General features: G+C 44.1%; 2 protein-coding genes across 2 annotated transcripts in view; one reads left to right on the top strand and one right to left on the bottom strand.

The window, feature by feature from the left end:
• Positions 1 to 4,445, bottom strand: part of DMGDH (dimethylglycine dehydrogenase) — a 74,041-nt gene extending 69,596 nt beyond the window's left edge. The window contains exons 1-2 of the mRNA XM_047774469.1: positions 4,345 to 4,445; positions 3,251 to 3,425 (exon numbers count right to left, since the gene is read on the bottom strand). Of these exons, the coding sequence (XP_047630425.1) occupies positions 3,251 to 3,425; positions 4,345 to 4,445 (276 nt within the window). The remainder of the gene's footprint in view (positions 1 to 3,250; positions 3,426 to 4,344) is intronic.
• Positions 4,446 to 4,572: 127 nt separating this feature from the next.
• BHMT2 (betaine--homocysteine S-methyltransferase 2) lies at positions 4,573 to 20,605 on the top strand. The gene is made up of 8 exons (XM_047774470.1): positions 4,573 to 4,664; positions 8,396 to 8,528; positions 10,318 to 10,409; positions 11,424 to 11,615; positions 13,604 to 13,751; positions 14,851 to 15,033; positions 15,576 to 15,804; positions 19,608 to 20,605. Exons 1-8 carry the CDS (start codon positions 4,632 to 4,634, stop codon positions 19,687 to 19,689), a joined length of 1,092 nt encoding a protein of 363 aa, XP_047630426.1. The 5' UTR covers positions 4,573 to 4,631; the 3' UTR covers positions 19,690 to 20,605.
• The last annotated feature ends 368 nt before the right edge of the window (positions 20,606 to 20,973 follow it).

A 20,973-nucleotide genomic window follows, 5' to 3' on the forward strand; every position in this document is an offset into this window, starting at 1 on the left:
ATTGTACTAAATGAAATAAGACAAAGAAAGACAAATACTTAATACCAATATAATCTCATTTATATATGGAATCTTATAAACAAACACACAAAACAATGAAACTCACAGATTCAGAGAACAGACTAATGGTTCCAGGGGCTGGAGGGTGGGTGAAATGGTAAAGGGGTCAAAAGGCACAAACTTTTAGCTATAAGATAAATAAGTTCTGGGGATGGAATGTACAGTATGGTGACTATAGCTAATAATACTGTGTTGTAGGCATTCCCAATGTGATGCAGTGGAAACGAATCCAACCCGGAACCGTGAGGACTCAGGTTCGATTCCTAGCCTCGCTCAGTGGGTTAAGGATCCGGCGTTGCGTGAGCTGTGGTGTAGGTTGAAGACACAGCTCAGATACCGCGTTGCTGTGGCTGTGGTGTAGGCCGGCAGCTGCAGCTCTGATTCAGCCCCTAGCCTGGGAACCTCTGTATGTCCCGTGGGTGTGACCCTAAAAAGCAAAAAAAAAAAAAAAAAAAAAAAAAGAAAAGAAAAGAAAAGAAAAAAAAAGAAAGAAAGAAAGAGAGGAAAAGAAAGGAAGAAACTATCATCTTAAAAATTCTGCCCACTTTTCCTAAAAGAACTTAAAGGCATGTTGCTTTGTCTTCACCATCACCATCATCACGGGATGCCTAAGCAGTAACACTACAGGGAATCTAGCAATCTAAAATGCAGGCTGCATCAAATCAATCACCTATAAATGAGCAAATAAGTAATCAAAACCTTAAACTGTACATGATCGGAGATCCCATCGTGGCTCAGTGGTTAACAAATCCAACTAGGAATCATGAGTCCCTGGCCTCGCTCAGTGGGCTAGGGATCCTGCACTGAGGTGAGCTGTAGTGTAGGTCGAAGATGCAGCTCGGCTTTGGTGTTGCTGTGGCTCTGGCATAGGCCGGCAGCTGTAGCCTGGAAACTTCCGTATGCCTGGAAACCTCCGTATGCCGAGGGTGTGGCCCTAGAAAAGGCAAAAAAACAATAAATAAATAAACAAACAAACAAACAAACAAACAAACAAACTGTACAGGATCCTTAACAATCTGGAAGTGTTCAAAGGGCGTAAGCTCCCCCACCCCCCGCCCCACCCAGGATATCCCCCCTTGCCTGTTTCCCTCTGTACACAAGCTCTTACAGGGACAGCTCATGGTCCCCTCACTCCCTCGCTCCTGCTCAAGTGTCACCTCTTTGAAGTGGCCTCCAGGCTCCCTTCCCCTCGTTTCTTTACCTTGCTCTGGTCCCCGGGCACTGATGACTCTACATCATTGATTGTGTCTTTTCTGTCTGCCCCCCAGGAACGGGGCTCCATGAGGGCAGGGGCTTTGTTCTGTGCCTTGCTGTGTCCTCACCTCCTAGAACAGGGCTGGCCTGACACAATATGGGCTCGTCTCATCATTAATATTCGTTGAAAGAGTAACCAAATGTCCCCTAAGAAGAAGTTATGGGAGGAGAGGTACAGGCTTTCCATTACAGGACAACAGGAAGCCTGCAAAGGAAGTCTGATTCAGGGAGGGGAGAGGAGCCAGAAGGGTCCTTGGCTTCCCGGAGCCCTCTCTCAGAATCTCAGAAAGCAAGCTGAGGGGAACCTGGGGGACAAAGGAGACAAGTGTGGCTATGACACTTAGGGAGGACATGGTGGCCGGCCCTCTCTCCCAGACTGAGCAGTGAGGGAGCAGGTGAGAGACAAAAGAACGAAGAGGAGCTGGGCTTGGTGCCACTTTTCTTAGAAGTCTCCATTCAATCGGTGGGTGTGGTCTATGTGACCACTGGGCCTCTGGGGTGAACTGGGCTTAAGTCTGGGCAGCACTCTTCCCCCCAACTCAGCTGGAGGCAGGAGATCCATTAACAGCTGACTCTATCCCTTACCTTGAGCAAGTTCTGGGTGTCAAAAGGCCCCTAAAAGCAAGGTTCCATCTTATCTCAGTAGAGGAAAGCTAATGATGGAAAGAGACCTGGGCAGAGGCGAACACTGACCCACTCTTTTTTTTTTTTTTGATTGAAGTATAATTGATTTACAGTGCTGTGTTAGTTTCCAGTGTACAGAAAACGATCACAGGATATTGAATACAGTTCCCTGGGCTCTACAGTCGGACCCTGTTGATTATCCTAACTCTTCCTCCTAGCAACAATGGCACCTGCCGTCTTAAAAACCTCCTCTCTCATCCTCAGCTGATGTCAGAAAGAATTACGTTGGCAGCATGAAAGCAGTGTCAATCACGTTGTTTACTTGAGCAGCTTTCCATGTAAGCCCAATTATTGTTTAGCACTGGAACAATTATGCATACTGTTAAATACGCAAGATTGCTGTGCTCATGTTTTAACACAACATGAAAGCTGTGTCTCATGTCCTCAGCCCTCGTAGTTAAGTCCTCATGAATCCAAGCTGCAGTCTCACAGCATTAAATTAAAATCATAAATCAATAAATATAAAAGGACCACAAAAGAGTTCCCATCATGGCGCAGTGGTTACCAAATCCAACTAGAAACCGTGAGGTTGTGGGTTCGATCCCGGGCCTTGCTCAGTGGGTTAAGGATCTTGCATTGCTGTGAGCTGTGGTGTAGGTTGCAGACGCGGCTCAGATCCCGTATTGCTGTGGCCCTGGCTCTGGTGTAAGCCGGCGTCTACAGCTCCGATTAGACCCCTAGCCTGGGAACCTCCATATGCCGCAGGAAGCGGCCCTAGAAAAGGCAAAGAGACGAATAAATAAATAAATAAAATAAAAATAAAAATAAAGGGACCACAAAAGCCAGGTGAGGGGAACATGGATAAAGGCCTGTATTCAGGATCACTCAGCCACTATCCTTTGATGCAAAAGCTAACATATACTAACCACTTACCATGACAACTTTATACACATTAATTCAATCTTCATCACAATCTTCATCATAGTACCTATGATGCAGGTACTATTGATATATCCATTTTACGCATCGAGAAATGGAAACTTAAGCAACAGACCAGGAGTCACATAAGTAAAAAATGACAGTCAGGATTTGAACCCAGAAGCTGTATGTTCAAGATAATCTTGTCAAGATTATCCACATCGTAAATGTTCATCACCCCCTTTGAAGTACAGCAACTAAACTGCAAGTGCCCTTTGCAACACTGCTAAAAGGGAACTCACTCTGGAGAGCCCGCAATGGGGAGCTGTGGATGGGAGAGAATTGCACAAGTGGTGATTCAGTGCATATGACAGGTTTGAGGTGTTTTCCTTACTGCGTGCCAGGTGGATCCAGCAGTGAGCTCTGATTTCTCCAGGAGGACCACATCTTTCATGCCCGCTTTGGCCAAGTGATAAGCCAGACTCACACCAACGCAGCCACCTCCAATTATCACTGTTTCTGCTCTGTCTTTCCATCTTGTTTCTGCAGATAAGGGTGTGTTTTCCTCTCTGGAAGACAATTTTTTAATAGTAGCTTTACTCGGCAATTGTAGTTAGAGTTTTTGTGGGGTTTTTTGTTGTTGTTGTTTTTTCTTGACTGGTGTGCTAGTTTTCTTCTGGTACCTAACATCTAGTGCTGGTGAGATTTGCATGTGCTGATTTAACCATTCGGGAAGCCTAAACTTGACTTAGGCAAACTGGTTGGGGAACAAGGGGGGAGGTATTTGAACCCCATTCCACACAATTCTGGCCCACTGTAGGTAATTAATAGAGCTAAAGAACTGAACAGATGGCTTCTTTTTCTCAAAGAATCTAGAGAATAATTTTTCTCAGTCTACTTTAAAAACACAATTATAGTCATTTTATTCCATAAAAAAAATAATCATCGTTAAGTCTATTATCTGTAAATCTTGGATCACCTCCTCCCTCCCATGTTTTCCAGGCTGAAAAGAGTCACAGGGAGCACATGTTCTTCCCCACTTAACTCCCTCTCTCCATGTACCTGCTTCTCTAGTTATAATTATTGCTCACTGACTTGATATATGTATTGGCATGACTGTCTTCCTAGCTAGATCATGAGCTTCTCCAAGACGCACTGTAAAAAGAGAGGTATAAGTCAGTCAAGGAAGCCCATATAAATATACACCTGTGTTTGCCTCGCCATAGACCGTCCCTGGATAGATACAGAAGATACTGCTAACAGCCGACTGGGGAAGGGATGGGGTAGGAGAGGCTTTGCACCCGACACCCTTTGATACTCTCCCTTTGTAAGGTTTTGCATGGAAAAGAGCAGATATAATTCAAGAAGCAATCCGAATGCCCATTTCTCAGGGTTGGAGCGCCCCTAACTGGGTGACCGCCTGAGCCCTTCGCTTTCACCCTGCAGCCGCCCAGCCGCGGGCCCCGGAGCAGACCCGGCCCCACTCACCCTTCGCGGGCGCAGACGGAGCGCGGACGGCCGGGGGAGCCCTGTAGCGGGAAGCTCCGCAGCGGGAGGCCCCGCAGCCGCTGCGCGCCCAGGCGGAACATGGCGAGGGCGAGGCCGAGGCCAAGGGCGAGGGCGCCGGCACCTGCTCGCAGGGGCAGCAGAGCGGGGGGTGGGTGGGGAGCGGGGGTAGGAAGGGTGGGGATGGAGACCCTCCCCCGGGCGAGGGGCGGGCTCCTAGCTCTCTCTGCGCGCTCCCCGCCACTTGGCGCCCGCACAGCCGAAGCGCGATGGCACCGGCCGGAAGTCCCCGCGCCAAGAAGGTGAGTTTCGGGAAGGTACACAGTCCTCCTGGCTGCCGGGCTCCACCTCAGCCCCTAGCCGAGGTCTGCGGCCCGGGCGAGGCACCTGGTCGGCTCTGAGCCTCGGTGTACCCGATCGCGGGTCGCGGGGACGACAGTACCTCCGGGTGTCAGGATGAGATCACAGTCTTGGGTAACATTTATGGACTCGGCGCCCGGCACAGCCCGACTGCTTTACGCAAATTAAATTATCTTCTCTACATATACCCCCATTTTACAGGTGAGGAAACTGAGGCTCAGAGTCAGAGGACTGGCTCAGAGTCATCCGCCTAGTTCAGGTGGAGCACTGATTGGAAGTTCAGCCCTCGGACTTATGCCGCAGCACATTTTCAGTCCTCAGCCCATTTGCATCCACAGCTCTTTGACTCAGTGGTCCCAGAGCTCTCTCCCTTCAGGATTTGGAAAGGGTCATGGCCTTCAGCTCCCCACCCCCAAGCCTTGGACTGGCCTGAAACTGGTCTGGCAGGAACACACCCAGACCCAGCGGCAGGAGCAGGGTAGGGTGCCAGGGGCTGGGGGGGGGGGGGGGCTCCACCATCTCATCCGCCGCCCCAGGCTCCAGACTCCCCTTTCTGGATGGAATCTGGGGGCCAGCTGTTGCTTTGTCCCCCGCATTTCTATGTATGGTGGGGTGAAGGGGTGACAAAGCTAAATTAGGAAGGGAATGAACTTAAATGCGGGAAATCTCCAAACTCCTCAAACAACCCACCTGAGCCCCTGTAATTCAGGAAATGGTGTGGTGAAGGAAGGGGTGATATAGACGTGGAAATGTGCACTGCTGTTTATACTAAAAAGTTAGAAACATCCAATATGCCCTGCAATAGTCAGCTCCGTAAATAAAGTTCATCCACTTAAATTACGTGGCAGCCCATTGAAAAGCAAACTATGGGAACAGGCAAAGTGTTTTGGCCATGTTAATTTACAAAAGGAGGTATCTCACAGGCTGACCCCAATTATATAAAAATGAACTTATGCAGGATACAAAGGAGGATGTAATTATGACAAAGTGTAGGTCAGGCAAAGCTTCACTCTGGCCGCAATGGAAGATAGTTTAGAGAGGGCTAGAGTGAAGCAGAGACCATTTCAATAGTCCAGGGGCAGTGAGGATGGGGGGTACCTATGTGAGGTGTGTTACACAGATGCACTCGGTGTAACCCTGTGACAGACTGGATGTGCAAGGTCAGAGACTGACCCATAACACCCAAACTGTATTCCCGGGTTTTCCCCTTTAGCATTGTTTGACAGGTAATATTAAATTTGATTCTTAACATAGTTAACTCCACTGAAATGTCTTAACTGGTCAACGATGAGGTTTTAGACAGTTTTTGGTGATACCTCTGATTCTCTCCCCTGCATTCCTCTGCAGCATTTATTTATTGCACTGTGCTGTGCTCATCTGTTGATCTAATGGCCTTCCCCAAGGTCGCCAGACTTGGAGCTTCTTGAGGGCAGGGACCATGTCTTAATCCTGCATTTATAGTATCCCTCTTGCCTAGAACCGAACCTGGCTTTTGGAAAGGTCTCAATGAAAGTTGAAAGTTTAAGAAAGGAGCAAATTTCATACTGTGGAGGGAGGTGAGCATCACAGAATATGTTCACACTGCTTCCACATTCAGCTAAAACTCATCTTTAATGTAAAGTATGGAAAAACAACCAGAGTCAGGAGATCCCTCTGTCAAAACAGTGTTTGTGGCTGACCACAGCTGACACAGCTGGGCTCCGTTCCGCATCCCTCCTCAGGAAAATGGAGATGGGGGGAGCAGGGCTGGAACTTAGCCTGGGTGCAACCCTGGCTCATGTACCTTCCTGGGCTGCAGGTGTGAATGATTCAAAGGGGTGACTGATGGCTTTTCTCCCCATTCACACACCACTTTTGGGGGGGGGGCGGAGGCTGGGCTACGGTGAATAGCTGGTATTTTCAATAGAAAGTTGTATCTTCAACTATTACAGTCTATACAAAAGGGTCAGGGATCTCCATGGGGGTGTTTGCAATTTTTGTAAATTACAGGAAAAGTCTCTCAGGAAAAAAATGATCCTTGACCAAAGACCTGAAGGAAGTGAAGGGCAGGCCATGCAGACATCTGGGGAAGTACTTTAGACAATGGAAACCATGGCCTCGGGGCCCTGGATGCAACCTAGTATTCGGGTTATGGGGGGGTTGACTGGAAAGGGAAAGAGACAAGGTTAGGAATCTAGAAGATCCGAAGTCTGCTTTTTTTTTTTTGCTTTTTAGGGCCGCACCTATGGCATATGGAGGTCCCCGGGCTAGGGGTCCCATCAGAGCTATAGCTGCCAGCCTACACCACAGCCACAGCAATGTCAGATCCGAGCTACATCTGCGACCTATACCACAGCTCACAGCAGCACCGGATCCTTAACCCACTGAGTGAGGCCAGGGATGGAACCCGCAATCTCATGGTTCCTAGTCAGATTTGTTTCCTCCAAGCCACAGCGGGAACTCCTGAAAGTCAAAAAACTCCTGCCTTTTTACTTACTTAGCTCTATAATCTTGGGCAAGTCACTTAGCCCCTCTGAACATCAGTTTCCTCATTTATAAAATGTGAAATAAAAACTGTCTGCCCTGCCTAACTCCCAGCGTTGTTAAGAGCACCAAATGATAACATGCCTGGGAACATGCTAGAAAATGTAAGGCATAATTATGTAACAGTGTGTCCAGTAAGATTATGTCCAGTGATTCATGCAAAAAAGAGGTTCATTTGTCCCAGCTAACAAGAGGTCTAGCACCAAGATGCCAGCATAACAAGATGTCAGGAAGACACCTGACAGTTTTCAGTCCACTGCTCCCGCCTTAGCGTATGGCTTTCAAACGGAATGGCTGCAAGATGATGGCTCTACCTCCAGGGCTGAAGTTGACATTCTAGACAATAAGGACAAAAAGTGACAAGATGGGAGGGAGGGGGTATCTATATCAGGAAAGCAAAACCTTTCTAGAAATCTTCAGCTGACTTTCACCTGTGTCCCAATGGCCACCACCTTGTCACATGGCCACCCTAGCAGCAAAGTAGCCCTGAAATTTCTTTTTAAGTTGGGGACATTGTCTCCCCAAACCAAACATATTAGCAAAGAAGAGGAAGAAAAATGCACATTAGTTAGGCAACTATCAGTGTATGCCACAAATATATTGAAAAAATAATAATAACTCTCATGGAATCAGCACTTTCACGACAGTTTGACTCAGGTTAAACTGTGTTGGAGAAAAAATAGTAACAGCACTTTGCACAAAACAAGTGTCCAAGAAATAGAGTATATGCCGTCTTTCTGAAATAATCAGAGGCACTGATGGTTTTAACAGAGCTGGAGCTGGAGGAGCATTGTACCAACTTTCCTAAAATTAGAGACTGCTTTTAGGAGGGGAGAAAAAGTGGTCTTAGGTGGTTTTTCTTTGTCTTTTTTTTTGCTGTTGTTGCCTTTTTGCCTTTTCTAGGGCTGCTCCCGAAGCATGTGGAGGTTCCCAGGCTAGGGGTCGAATCAGAGCTACAGCCACTGGCCTATGCCAGAGCCACAGCAATTCGGGATCCAAGCCATGTCTGCCACCCACACTACAGCTCATGGCAACACCGGATCCTTAACCCACTGAGCAAGGCCAGGGATAGAACCCGCGACCTCATGGTTCCTAGTCCGATTCATTAACCACTGCGCCATGACAGGAACTCCCTCTTTCTCTTCTTTAGGGCATTTTGGAGCGTTTGGATGGTGGGGAGGTTGTGGTTGGAGATGGCGGCTTTCTCCTAACTCTGGAGAAGAGGGGCTACGTGAAGGCGGGGCTCTGGACACCAGAGGCCGTGGTAGAGCATCCAAATGCAGGTTGGTACCAGCAGTGCTTATGGCTTCTCTGGGTGACACTTGGCTTAAATCTGACTGAGAGAAGATAAATAATAGTGTTTTTCTAAGGACGGTTCCATTTGCCAAAATTGCCAAGAAATGGAGACAGTTACAGTAAATGAACTGAATCAAATAGAAGAAAATGGTCTTGCTCTTTCCTTTCCTCCCCCCTCTACACACACACACACACACACATCTTCATATATAGGCAGTGCTAAAATATACATCCTAATATTTGTTTTGTGAATATTTGCATTGAGTATATTCAAGAGTCTTCTTAACACAGTAAAACTATTACTGCTTCAGCTTCACCCTTCTGGCTAATTTGCACACAGTATTAAAACAGTGCATGTGTTAGGGATAACGAATGGTAACCACCAGCTTAACAGAGTGTAGACTGGAGAGAGCCAGGTTCTGGTGGGAGAAGGGGAGGGGCAAAGAAATAAACGCACTTGTACCTCATCCTCCTGGCTGGAAAAAAAAAAAAAAGAGTTGGAGGTAGAAACTGTGATAGAATGGTTGGTAACATCAAATTGGAGCTTTAATTCTAGTTTTTGCTCTTTTTTGGTATGTGTATTTGCTCTACTAAATTAATATGGGAAATAAAGCCAAAGAAGAAATGGGTGAAACAGGATACAAGCTGGGAATAGAGCTTTTGATTCACTCTGATCCCATTTGTATATGTACAGTGTATCAAACTTGGGGTCATGTTTTGGTTCTTCTACGGATGAGCTGAGTGACCTTGGACAAGTCATTTGACCCCTAAGGATCAGTTTCTTCATCTGTCATGTGAGGACATAACATGGCCTATTTGTGAAGACTTGTGAGTTAACCCACATGAAATGCCTAGTATATCATAAATACCCCCATGATAGGACAAAGTTTTGTCTTTCTGGTGTTAGTAGGAAGATTTCATCTGGCCCAAAAAGAACTCATTCTTAATTTTTTTTTTTTTTTGTCTTTTTAGGGCCGTACCCACGACCTATGGAAGTTACCAGGTTAGAGGTCGAATTGGAGCTGCAGCAGCTGGCCTAGGCCACAGCTACAGTAACTCAGGATCTGAGCTGCCTCTGTGACCTACACCACAGCTCATGGCAATGCCGGATCCTTGACCCACTGAGCGAGGCCAGGAATCAAACCCGCATCCTCATGGATACTAGTCAGATTCGTTTCTGCTGAGCCACAACAGAAACACCCTTGTTCTTAATTTTAGATCATTTTTGCTCAACGAGGAAGAAAGTATTGCAATAGCGAAGACAAAGACAGGTGGCGGGAAATAGAGAGAGAGAGGAAGGAATTTCTGATGGGCAAGGAAAGCTCCCTGACTGCTGCTTGCTGTTGAATCTATTCGATGGGGGCGCCACCCATTCACATTCTGCCCACTGTGAGAACTCCCCCATTTTACTTTGAGGGCTCCCCTGTGCTGACTGTAAATAGACCAGCTACATCCTTCATGACATCAGCAAATGAATATGCCCTCTCTACACCAAGAGACCAAGGGACAACTGGCCAACTGGGCCTTCCTGTCTGCATGTGACCGACAGCACTGGGCCCATCGGCAGGTCAATACGAGGCCACTCCAAACAGCCTTGGTATGGTATGGGCTCCACCTCATCCTGCCCCTGAATTCGGCTGACCAATTCTTTCTAAGTCCAAAGTTTGAAACTGTGTATGATTAAAAGAGATGTGAGTGGGTGAGCTGCTGCTGAAATGCATAGCTTCTGTCATTTTGTAATTTCAATGAAAAAAACAACAACCAACTCCTTTGTAGTTCGTCAGCTTCACATGGAATTCTTGAGAGCAGGATCGAATGTCATGCAGACTTTCACCTTTTCTGCCAATGAGGACAATATGGAAAGTCAGGTAAACTCTAATGCGGTGAGTAGGGGTGAGGGGGTGAGCGATCATCTATAATAAATGCACACATACACACACACACACACACACACACACACACACTCACTCACATAATAAAAACAACCTCTTGATGGGATTCCATGGAAGTGACCTGATGGGTTCCAACACTTTTTTACTAACTCCTCCATAGAAAATATCTATCACATAATTAATCATGATGTAAACATATATGTCCTAAATAAGTGAACTTTTGCTTCTTCTTTATCTAGGGGAGGGGATAGGACTGGGAGAAAACAGGCCATTGGAAGGCCATGGCCATCCTCCTGGGCTGTGTTCTTGTAGAGAAAGAACACTTTATGGATGTTCCTCTCATTTCGCAGTCTTCCTTTCTGACTTGTCCATAGGGAGACAGGGTGGGCCCGGGGAACACCACACTGGCCTAGGGATGAAGAGAATTGGGTTTGATACCCAACTTTGCCACCTATTGGCTGTGTGGCTTTGTACAAGACACTTACCTGCATGGAGCACTGGTGTTCTCTGCAAAGTGGAGATAACCTATGCTTACAAGCATAGGGTTGTTGAGAAACGTGGATCAGGTTGAAGGATGCAGCAGTATCATGAGATATTCTGCAAATGTAAAGTATTGATATTTATAAACATCAAGGCCCGTTTATTCATTCAACCAACCAATGTTTATTGAGTGCCTGTTATAGTCCATTCTCTATGCTAGATACAAATATGATGCAAAGGCAGAGACCCTATTCTGAAGTGTCTCCAGGTTAAGTGTGGGGGGCAAAGGAGCATTTACTGAAATCCAATGCTGTGAGCCAAGTACACTAATAGAAATATAAGTCACTGGGAAGACAGCAGTGGGTTCCCGATTCTGCTGGTGTTTTCGAATCTGATTTCAAACCAGTGACTTGTACCCATGCAAATGGCTCATTGCCTCCTTTGATATCTGTTATGCTTCACCTTTAAAACGCCAGGCTCACCATCTCAACTCTTGCTCTCTAACCTCAGTGGGAAGCTGTCAACGCTGCTGCCTGTGACCTCGCCCAAGAAGTGGCCAGCAAAGGTGATGCTTTGGTAGCAGGGGGGCTCTGCCAGACTTCGTTATACAAACACCACAAGGATGAAGCTAGAATTAAAAAACTTTTTCGACTACAGCTTGAAGTATTTGTCAGGAAAAACGTGGACTTCTTGATTGCAGAGGTAAGCAATATAGGGAAAGGGGTCACTCTGTTTTGCAATAACTGCACAGTGTTCAACTTTCATGAGGGTACAGCACTGCCTTATGCTCTCATTTCCTCCATGGAGCTGGTCAAAGCTTTATTTAAATGCACCCAGGGAGTTCCCTAGTGGCTAAGTGGCTTAAAGACCTGGCATCATCACTGCAGTGGCTCTGGTTACTGCTATGGTCCATGTTCCATCCCGGGACCTCCTGCATGCCGCAGGTGCAGTCAAAAAATGAAAATAAAAATAAAAATAAATGCGCGATAGCCAAGGCCAACATCCTCTCACTTGTATGATAGATTCTCTTGAAGCAAAAGAACAAAGCCAGGAGAGGCCTAACTGTAGCCTTGGGGTTTCTTCTGGGGGACTGAAGCAGCTGACTGTCTGGGACCCTACAATGTGGGGTGAGATGAAGGAGACAGTGACTCAGAGAGCTCCTTCTCCTGTGGGAGGCATAGGGCTGGGAGGAGCTGTAGGCAGAGATAGAGGCTGTACCCCAGCAAAGCCTCATGGGGAGGCGGCTGCTCAGGCTCAACCAGGCCCCACCAGTAACACTCAGTGCCAGGAAGACGTTTCCTTGCCCTCCTCCATCCATGCCTTGCTCAACCCATCTCTCTGCTTTCCCTAAAGCTATGACATGTGGTATTTTAAAGTGAGAATCGATGAGAATGGCCACTGACTGGATATGAAGGCCCAGAATATTCTCTTTCCTCCCATCCCTAAAATTTAAAAAGCCTTCATTCCCTATTTCCCATCACGATTGCTACCATCTGGAGTCAAGGCCTCACCCCAGGTCATTACCCCCCAGCAAGGACATAGCCTGTCAACTGTTAGTTCTCCAACCACTCTACTAAACCTATTGAAAGTCTTGCTCCATCCACCTTCCCATGGCTTAGGGCAACCCAAGCCTGTCTACCCCATCTGGAAAAAAATCATCTACAGACTCATGCACAACCTCTGCCCCATATGTGCTCCAGATGGATGAGAAGACAAGTGTTTTTTTGTTTGTTCTTTGGTTTTTTTTTTTCAGGGCCACACCTGCAGCATATGAAAGTTTCCTGACTAGGGATCTAATCGGAGTGACAGCTGCAGCAACGCAGGATCTGAGCTGCATCTGAAACCTATGCCACAGCTTAGGGCAACACTGGCTCCTTGACCCACTGAGTGAGGCCAGAGATTGAGCCCTCATCCTCACAGAGACAACATTGGGTCCTTAACCTGCTGAGCCACAGTGGGAACTCACAAGTTTGTTTTTAAAGAACCTCTCTTTTGACTTTCTCTGCCCTTCCTCACACACTGCTTCTACAGAATCCATTTGTAAGTCAAGAGAGAAAAAAGCAGGGAGATTTCTGCTGGCTTTTCTCCACTCAAATTAAGTTCACCTTTTCAATTGTGGCATAAGGGGGTTCCTGGGAAACACCACTGAAAATGATCTGGGTTTACCAGACAAGGGGTCCTGTCTACCAGTGGCAAAGACACTCAGTAGCTACTCTTCCTGTCTCTGTGCCTAAATGTTCTCATCTCCGAAAATAATCATATTTCCCTTCCTACTTAAGGAGCACTTCTGGATATCTAACTAGGAGTGAATATAAGAGTACCTTGAAATGTAAAGCATGAAAAACTATTTGTTATTCTGTAGAGATTACCCCAGTTTCTTAAAAAAAAAAAAAAAGAGTCTAAAATTTATTAGAAAAACTTTTGCTCCTTCAGAATTATGGTTTTAAATCAAGTAATTTAAAACCCTTTTTATCATGATATCTGAATGAAAATCTATACATTACTGTTAAAGGAGTGAAAATATTTACTCAGAAAGGTATTCTTTGGTCAGTCTGATACAGACACCTTTCTTAGCAAGTTTTATCACATGTATTTGGTAATTTTTATAGCTGTTTTTGCAACATTTGCAATCTACCACTTAAACTCTGCTTTATCTTTGGGCCAATTGAAAGCAATGAAATTTCTCTTAGTATTTTGAATATGCTGAGGAAGCTGTGTGGGCTGTGGAAGTCTTAAAAGAATCTGGAAAACCCGTGGCAGCCACCATGTGCATAGGCCCAGAGGGAGACATGCATGGCGTGACCCCTGGCGAATGCGCTGTGAAGCTGGTGAAGGCAGGTAATTCGGACCCACAATGTGATAAGCAGTTATTGTTGATGAAATTTAACCAATGTTTTTAATATTGGGAGACCAGTTTGGAAATAAAAGCATTAACTGGAATTGATCTATTTATCTGCAGAACTTGGAAGGCAGAGGGGAACTAATCTCCAAGGTACCTTCCAACAATTAAAAAAGAAAAGATCTATATGTCTGTTTTGTGCCAGTACCATACTGTTTTGATGACTTCAGTTTTGCAGTATAGTCTGAAGTCAGGGAGTTGATTCCTCCAGCTCCATTCTTCTTTCTCAAGTGTTTTTTCTTTCTTTTTTTTTTGTTGTTGTTGTTTTTTTGGCTATTCAGAGTCTTTTGTACTTCACCATTCAAAATTTAAAACTTTTGGAACTAGATCTGTGACAAATACCATTGGTATTTTGATAGGGATTGCACTGAATCTGTAGATTACCTTAAGCAGTATGGTCATTTCAGCAATATTGATTCTTCCAATCCAAGAATATGGTATATCATTTCATCTATTTGTGTCACTTTCTGTGTCTTTCATCAGCATCTTATAGTTTCTGGAGGTCTCTTGCCTCCTGAAGTAGTTTTATTCCTAGGTATTTTATTGTTTTTTATGCGCTGGTAAGTGGGATGGTTTTCTTAATTTCTCTTTCTGATATTTCATTGTAGTGTGTCGAAATTAAGTCAGACAGAGAAAGACAAATATATGATATCCTATATGGAATCTAAAAAATACTATAAATGAACTCATTTACAAAGCAGAAGGAGATTCACAGACATAGAAAACAAATGTATGGTTCCCAAAGGAGAGTCAGGGGTCAGGGATAAATTAGGAGTTTGGGATTAACGGATACACACTACTATATGTAAAATAAATAACCAACAAGGACCTACTGCATAGCATGGAGCACTGTACTCAATCCCTTATAATAACTTATAATGGAAAAGAGTCTGAAAATGAATATGTATACATATATAACTGAATCACTGTGCTGGTACATCTATAAATTAACACAACATTGTAAATCAACTCTTCTTCGATTAAAAAAAAAAGTAAATAAATTATAAAACAAGTAAATAAATGTATTTCTCTGCCTAGGGGCTTCAGTCATTGGGGTGAACTGCCGATTTGGGCCCTGGACCAGTCTGAAGACAATGAGGCTCATGAAGGAAGGCCTGCAGGCTGCAGGCCTGAAAGCACATTTGATGGTGCAGTCCCTGGTGTTCCACATGCCCGACTGCGGCAAAGGAGGGTTTGTGGATCTCCCGGAATATCCCTTTGGTAAGCTCAGGTGCCCATTAGAGTCATTGTGATTTCTTGTTGTGACAAAATGGAAACAGCTGTAATGAACAACTACAGTACAGACCTACAATATGAGCCTGCATAAGACAAAGACATTAAATATTAACCAAAAATGAGCTATCTGGAGTTCCCATCATAGCTCAGTGATAAGGAACCAACTGATATCCAGGAGGACATGAGTTCAATCCCTGGCCTCACTCAGTGGGTTAAGGATCTGGCATTGCCCTGAGCTGTGGTGTAGGTTGCAGCCATGGCTCGGATCCAGCATTGCAGTGGCTGTGGTGTAGGCCGGCAGCTACAGCTCCAATTTGACCCCTCGCCTGGGAAGCTCCATATACCTCAGGTGTGGTCCTAAAAAGACCAAAAAAAAAAAAAAAAAGGAAAAGAAAAGAAAAAATGCACTGTCTGAACTCATATTCTAAAATTTATATTTTTTTCTTTGAAAAATAAAATACCCCTCAGAGCACTGATTGTTTGAAAATAAAGATGGTAACAGAAGTACCATAACTATTGTATTACAGCACTGGAGCCCAGAGTTGCAACCAGATGGGACATTCAAAAATACGCCAGAGAAGCCTACAACCTGGGGATCAGGTACATAGGCGGGTGCTGTGGATTTGAGCCCTACCACATCAGGGCCATTGCAGAGGAGTTGGCCCCAGAAAGGGGATTTTTGCCTCCAGCTTCAGAGAAACATGGCAGCTGGGGAAGTGGTCTCAATATGCACACCAAGCCCTGGATTAGAGCCAGGTAGGAGTTTTTAGAGAATATTACTATTTTCCTCTAAGCTCATTTTACTTACTGTTAACATTGTACAGGCACACGGTAACAAAAATTTTAAAGTAAAGAAACGAATAAAATGAAAATTTAAAGTCACCGTTCCTGACACCAGTCTCACTCCTGGGGGAGCCGGTTTGTCATTTATGTTTCCAAGTCTTGTTCTTCCATTTTTTGTTTTATCAATTTTAAGTGGCAATGGCCCTTCATGAAAGTGGAAGAATTTAAATTGTATGGGGAGGGAGTGGGATGGACTGGGAATTCCGGGTTAATAGATGCAAACTCTTGCCTTTGGGATGGATAAGCAGTGAGATGCTGGCTGTATAGCCCTGGGAACTCTGTCTAGTCACTTATGATGGAGCAGGATGGAGGAGAATGTGAGAAAAAGAGTGTATATATGTATGTGTGACTGGGTCATCTTGCTGTACAGTAGAAAACTGACAGAACCCTGTAAACCAGCTGTAATGGAAAAAAATAAAAATCATTTTAAATCAATCAATCAATCAATCATATAATCTCTTCCCTCTCCCTGTTCTCCTTTTCCCAATTTTGATGTACGACACTTTTGCTTGTTCTCTTGGTTATCTTTGTAAGTTGGAATTTCATATTTAACTACCTTTTTTTTATAATAATGACCACACCTGCAGCATACGGAAGTTCTTGGGCCAGGGATCGAATCTGAGCCGCACTTGTGACCTACTCTACAGCTGTGGCAACACTGGATCCTTAACCCACTGTACCACAGTGGGAACTCCCTTAACTACCTATTTTTTCATCCACCCATACGAGGCAATATCTCTTGATTCCATTCTCTATAAAATAAGAATTGACTTCCTCTGTTGCCCTCGGGTTTTCCTCCCTCATCTCCTCTTGGCTTCTTTAAGGTGTACTATTACTTCTGCCTCATCACGGTTTAAAACCAAACACAGGGTAAGCACAGTAAAAGCAAACACAATGTCAATGTAGTAATTAAAAGTTTAATTTCATGTGAAATCAAAACTTGGAACATGTTTCAAACTTAAAACCTCCTTTTTTTTTTTTTTTTGTCTTTTGTCTTTTGTCCTTTTAGGGCCACACCAGTGCCATATGGAGGTTCCCAGGCTAGGGGTCGAATCAAAGCTGTAGCCACCAGCCTACACCACAGCCACAGCAACGTGGGATCCAAGCCATGTCTGGGACCTTCACCACGGCTCGTGGCAATGCTGGATTCTTAACCCACTGAGCGAGGCCAAGGATCGAACCCTCAACCTCATGGTTTCTAGTCGGATTCATTTCCGCTGCACCACAACGGGAACTCCTAAAACCTCTTTCCAGCAGATTTCAACATGAAGGAAACCAGGGAAGCTGGGTCTGATCCTTCTCTTTCTCTGTCTTAAGCTTCCACCCCTTCCCCTTCCTGCATTGCTAATCATGGTTTCTGACCTCTCTAGATTCAAATAGAGAGGAGAGAGGATGGGAGAGGGAGTGAAGTGCTATTGCCTGACTGACACTCTAATAGAAAAAAACACATTCTCTGGGCCTGGCGGATCCTCACGGTTGTGTTTACTGTTCCTCCGGCTTCCACTGGGAGCTTCTGTCTGCGTTTCCTTTGCCACAGGCATTGCATTGGGTTTTCCTCTGCTCTTCCCTCAGCTCCTGACTTTCTCAGCAGGTCACTGCAAATACATCTCACTTTGGAGTCTCTTTTTCTTTCCTGGTATTTCTCTTGAGCCTGAGTTTATATAACCACAGGCTGGCTCTCTCTATCTCCCGTATTAGGCTGAAAACTGGCTAGAAGATTGGTTTTTTGTTTGTCTGGTGGGTTGGTTGGTTTTTGTTTTTTTGTTTTTTTGTTTCTTAGGGCCGCACCTGTGGCATATGGAGGTTCCCGGGCTAGGGGTCCCATCGGAGCTGTAGCTGCTGGCCTGCACCACAGCCACAGGAATGCCAGATCCGAGCCGTGTCTCGACCTACACCCCAGCTCACGACAATGCTGGATCCTTAACCCACTGAGCGAGGCCAGGGATCAAACCTCCATCCTCCTGGGTGCTGGTCAGGTTCACTTCCACTGTGCCACAATGGGAAATCCCCTATTTTACAAATCTTGAACCACGTGCAGGACTATGTTCCAAGCATCAAGGTCAAATTGATTTTATCCTCTTATGTTCTATCCAGAGTCCAAATACGGGCCATATTTTAATTTTCTTCATAGTCGGACTGTGACTTTCTTGGTACAACATTTGGTTTTTTAGGTATTTCTAATCAGTTTTCTTGTTTATTGTGGAAAGAAGAATAACAGGCTTTTACCTTCTCTAAGGTCTTCCAATATCTAAACTATACTATTTGTTACAATCAATCACTTTATTGTTGAAGCCATTTTTCTGGGGCCCCTTGAATTACTATTCGTTTCGAACCGTTCTCTCTGCTTCTCATCTGTTAAACACTGCCATCCCTTTTCCGTCTTTTAGAAACCAGTCATAATCTCTGCTGTCTCCTCTCATTAGTATAGCTACAGCTTTAATCCATTTTGTACTTCTTCATTCATTTTAACGGGATTTAAAACGTCTCCATTTTTGAACTGGGACACCTTTCCTAATGTAAATTTATTTAGACTGTAAAAGTAGGTGAGGGAGTTCCTGTTGGGGCTCAGTGGTAACGAACCCAACTAGTATCCATGAGGATCGGGGTTCGATCCCCGGCCTTGCTCAGTGGGTCAAGGATCCAGCGTTGCCGTGAGCAGTGGTGTAGGTCACAGATGCGACTCAGATTGGGCGTTGCTGTGGCTGTGGTGTAGGCCAGCAGCTGCAGCTCTGATTTGACCTCTAGCCCAGGAATTTCCCTGTGCCACGGGTGTGACCTTAAAAGAAAAGACAAAAACAAACAAACAAAAAAAGGATGTGAGAAATCGTTTAGCCAAACACTTCTTCTGGGAGATATGGATATTTATCAGAGAAGGTGGTCTCTACTAGCCTTATGCCAATAGAAAAAAAAAAGTACTAAATATAATTAAGAGGTGAGGAAAACATACTTTGGTGACGATTAATACAGCTCAAATAAATGGGAAATGGTTTATTTTAATAAGCGTTGTCTAGGGATCCCTGATATTCATTAGTAATCAATAATGATACATTATTCTGTAAAATAAATCCAGACATTCCTTGCTCCCTAAACTCCCAAACATGCTGGTGTTTGCAAAAATGTGTGATGACACAGAAACTGTAGACACTCCAGATTTCTGACAATTTTATCATCTAACAATATGGGTTTGTTTCAAATTCATTGTTTCATAAGTAAAGTAGGGCAAAGTGTGAAAATTATATATTTAACCCAATCTGTGACCAGGGAACCTTTGTGTTCTTCTTTGTCTAAAAGCAAGGCCTGAATGTTGACAAAGTAATTTGTATTGTTTTCAGGTACTGCTTGCAAAATTATACTTTGTCTCATTATGTTAGCAACCAGCTTCCTATGCTTGAAATTATGTTAAAATATTGAGGAAGTATTGTTATGTTTCCCTGCTAGAAACTTCGGAATGAATACAATTCACAAAAAGTATGTAAAATTCCAACACAATATCTTTTTCTGAAAGGTGGTATGAAACATAGTGATTGATCATTGCTAAGGATAGTAATATGAGAAAGATTCCTGGCATTAATGGATATGGGCATAACTTTCCTGTCTGTGTATTGAAAACGAAATTCCTTAGCCTGATCATCCACAAACCTATGTGTATTTACCAAATACATATAGACTATATTGGACTTATAATTAATTAACTGTATATTTTTTTTGAAACCCAGGGCTAGAAGGGAATACTGGGAGAACCTGCTGCCGGCTTCGGGCAGACCTTTCTGTCCTTCACTGTCAAAGCCAGATGTCTAAGGAGTCGTCAAAGAAAACACTGTAATAACAGAAAGGAAAGAAATCCCCCTCGAGCCTCATCTGGAACCCTTCCTCACCTCTGTCCTCAGCCCACCCTGACGTCTCCAGCTACTGAACAGCTAGTGTGCTGCCAGCTCAACACAGGATGCCAACTGCGCTCCTGCTGTGGTTAAGCACCAAGCAGGATGCTGGGGGGAGATGCGAAGATGGTAAGAAAGACCCCTGTCCTCCAGGTACCGACGGTCCAGTCATGTCGCTGGACATACTGTGGACGGGCAGCAGGAAGAGTGAAACTTGTCTTTTAGAGTGAATCTGAGATTTTAAAATAACCAGATGTCACTGAGCACTAAACCCAGTGATGAATGCGGGTACATGAGATGAATAGAGCAGCAATCTAAACTAAAATTAAAGCAATGAGTCCTTTCTTAAATGATGTGTATAGTTATTCCAAAGACAGCGCCAAAGGAAGAGAGGCAAAAAAATGTTTTGAGCAATGGCAAGATTACTGAAGTAATCATATAAAGTTCCAAAGCCATTGCTTTCAAAGCTTAGTTACTTTAAAGTGTTAGGTCCTAGAACTTTTAAAACATGTCTCTGTAATCACAAATAGCTAGATTATAAACTGCTAAGGACAAGGACTGTGTGATATGCTTCTTAGGTTTGTCCTCCAAGTATTTAACATTGTGCCAGGCATACAAATAGATGCTCAATGAAATTCTTATTGTTGATTGTTCAAAATAAGTAAAAATAAACAGTTTCAGAAGACCTTTTTAAAAGTCAGAGTTCAAATCTATCTTGGTCTAATATTCTCTTGACTTATATTTAAGCTATTTGCTATGTATGGATTTCTCTCTGTATTTTCCAAACTATGTATCAATTTGCAACAACTAATGAAATTAAAAATAATTTACCCTTTCTGGTGTTTGAATATTTGAAATTTTATGGACCATTCTTTGAAATAGTAATAACAACAACAATTTATTACTTAATATGTTTCAGGCCCTTGCTTCTCTCTCTCCTCCTCTCTCACTATTATATATATATGCCAACCTAGATTTATGAAACACAGGTTTCATTTTGGATACAATAAGCCCAGTGCTTGGAATAGAATGATGATAAGATGGAAGTTAATAAAACTTTCAAAAGATAAATAGGTAACCAATAAAGTCTTTAAAAATAATTTTGCTACATTGAAAGATTCAAAGTTATATATTAATTGGATGACATTTTATATAATAATAAAAAAATATTGGGGAAAAGTACTTCAAACCATGTTTTCTAACT

This window comes from Phacochoerus africanus, chromosome 4, assembly GCF_016906955.1.
Source record: "Phacochoerus africanus isolate WHEZ1 chromosome 4, ROS_Pafr_v1, whole genome shotgun sequence".
NCBI lineage: Eukaryota > Metazoa > Chordata > Mammalia > Artiodactyla > Suidae > Phacochoerus > Phacochoerus africanus.

Bases quoted from the DNA above. Each gene is read 5' to 3' on its own strand.
- BHMT2 (XM_047774470.1), top strand. From the start codon at position 4,632: ATGGCACCGGCCGGAAGTCCCCGCGCCAAGAAG. The intron at 8,529-10,317 runs GTTGGTACCAGC...ACTCCTTTGTAG, and splicing joins GGTAGAGCATCCAAATGCAG to TTCGTCAGCTTCACATGGAA. The intron at 11,616-13,603 runs GTAAGCAATATA...AATTTCTCTTAG, and splicing joins TGGACTTCTTGATTGCAGAG to TATTTTGAATATGCTGAGGA.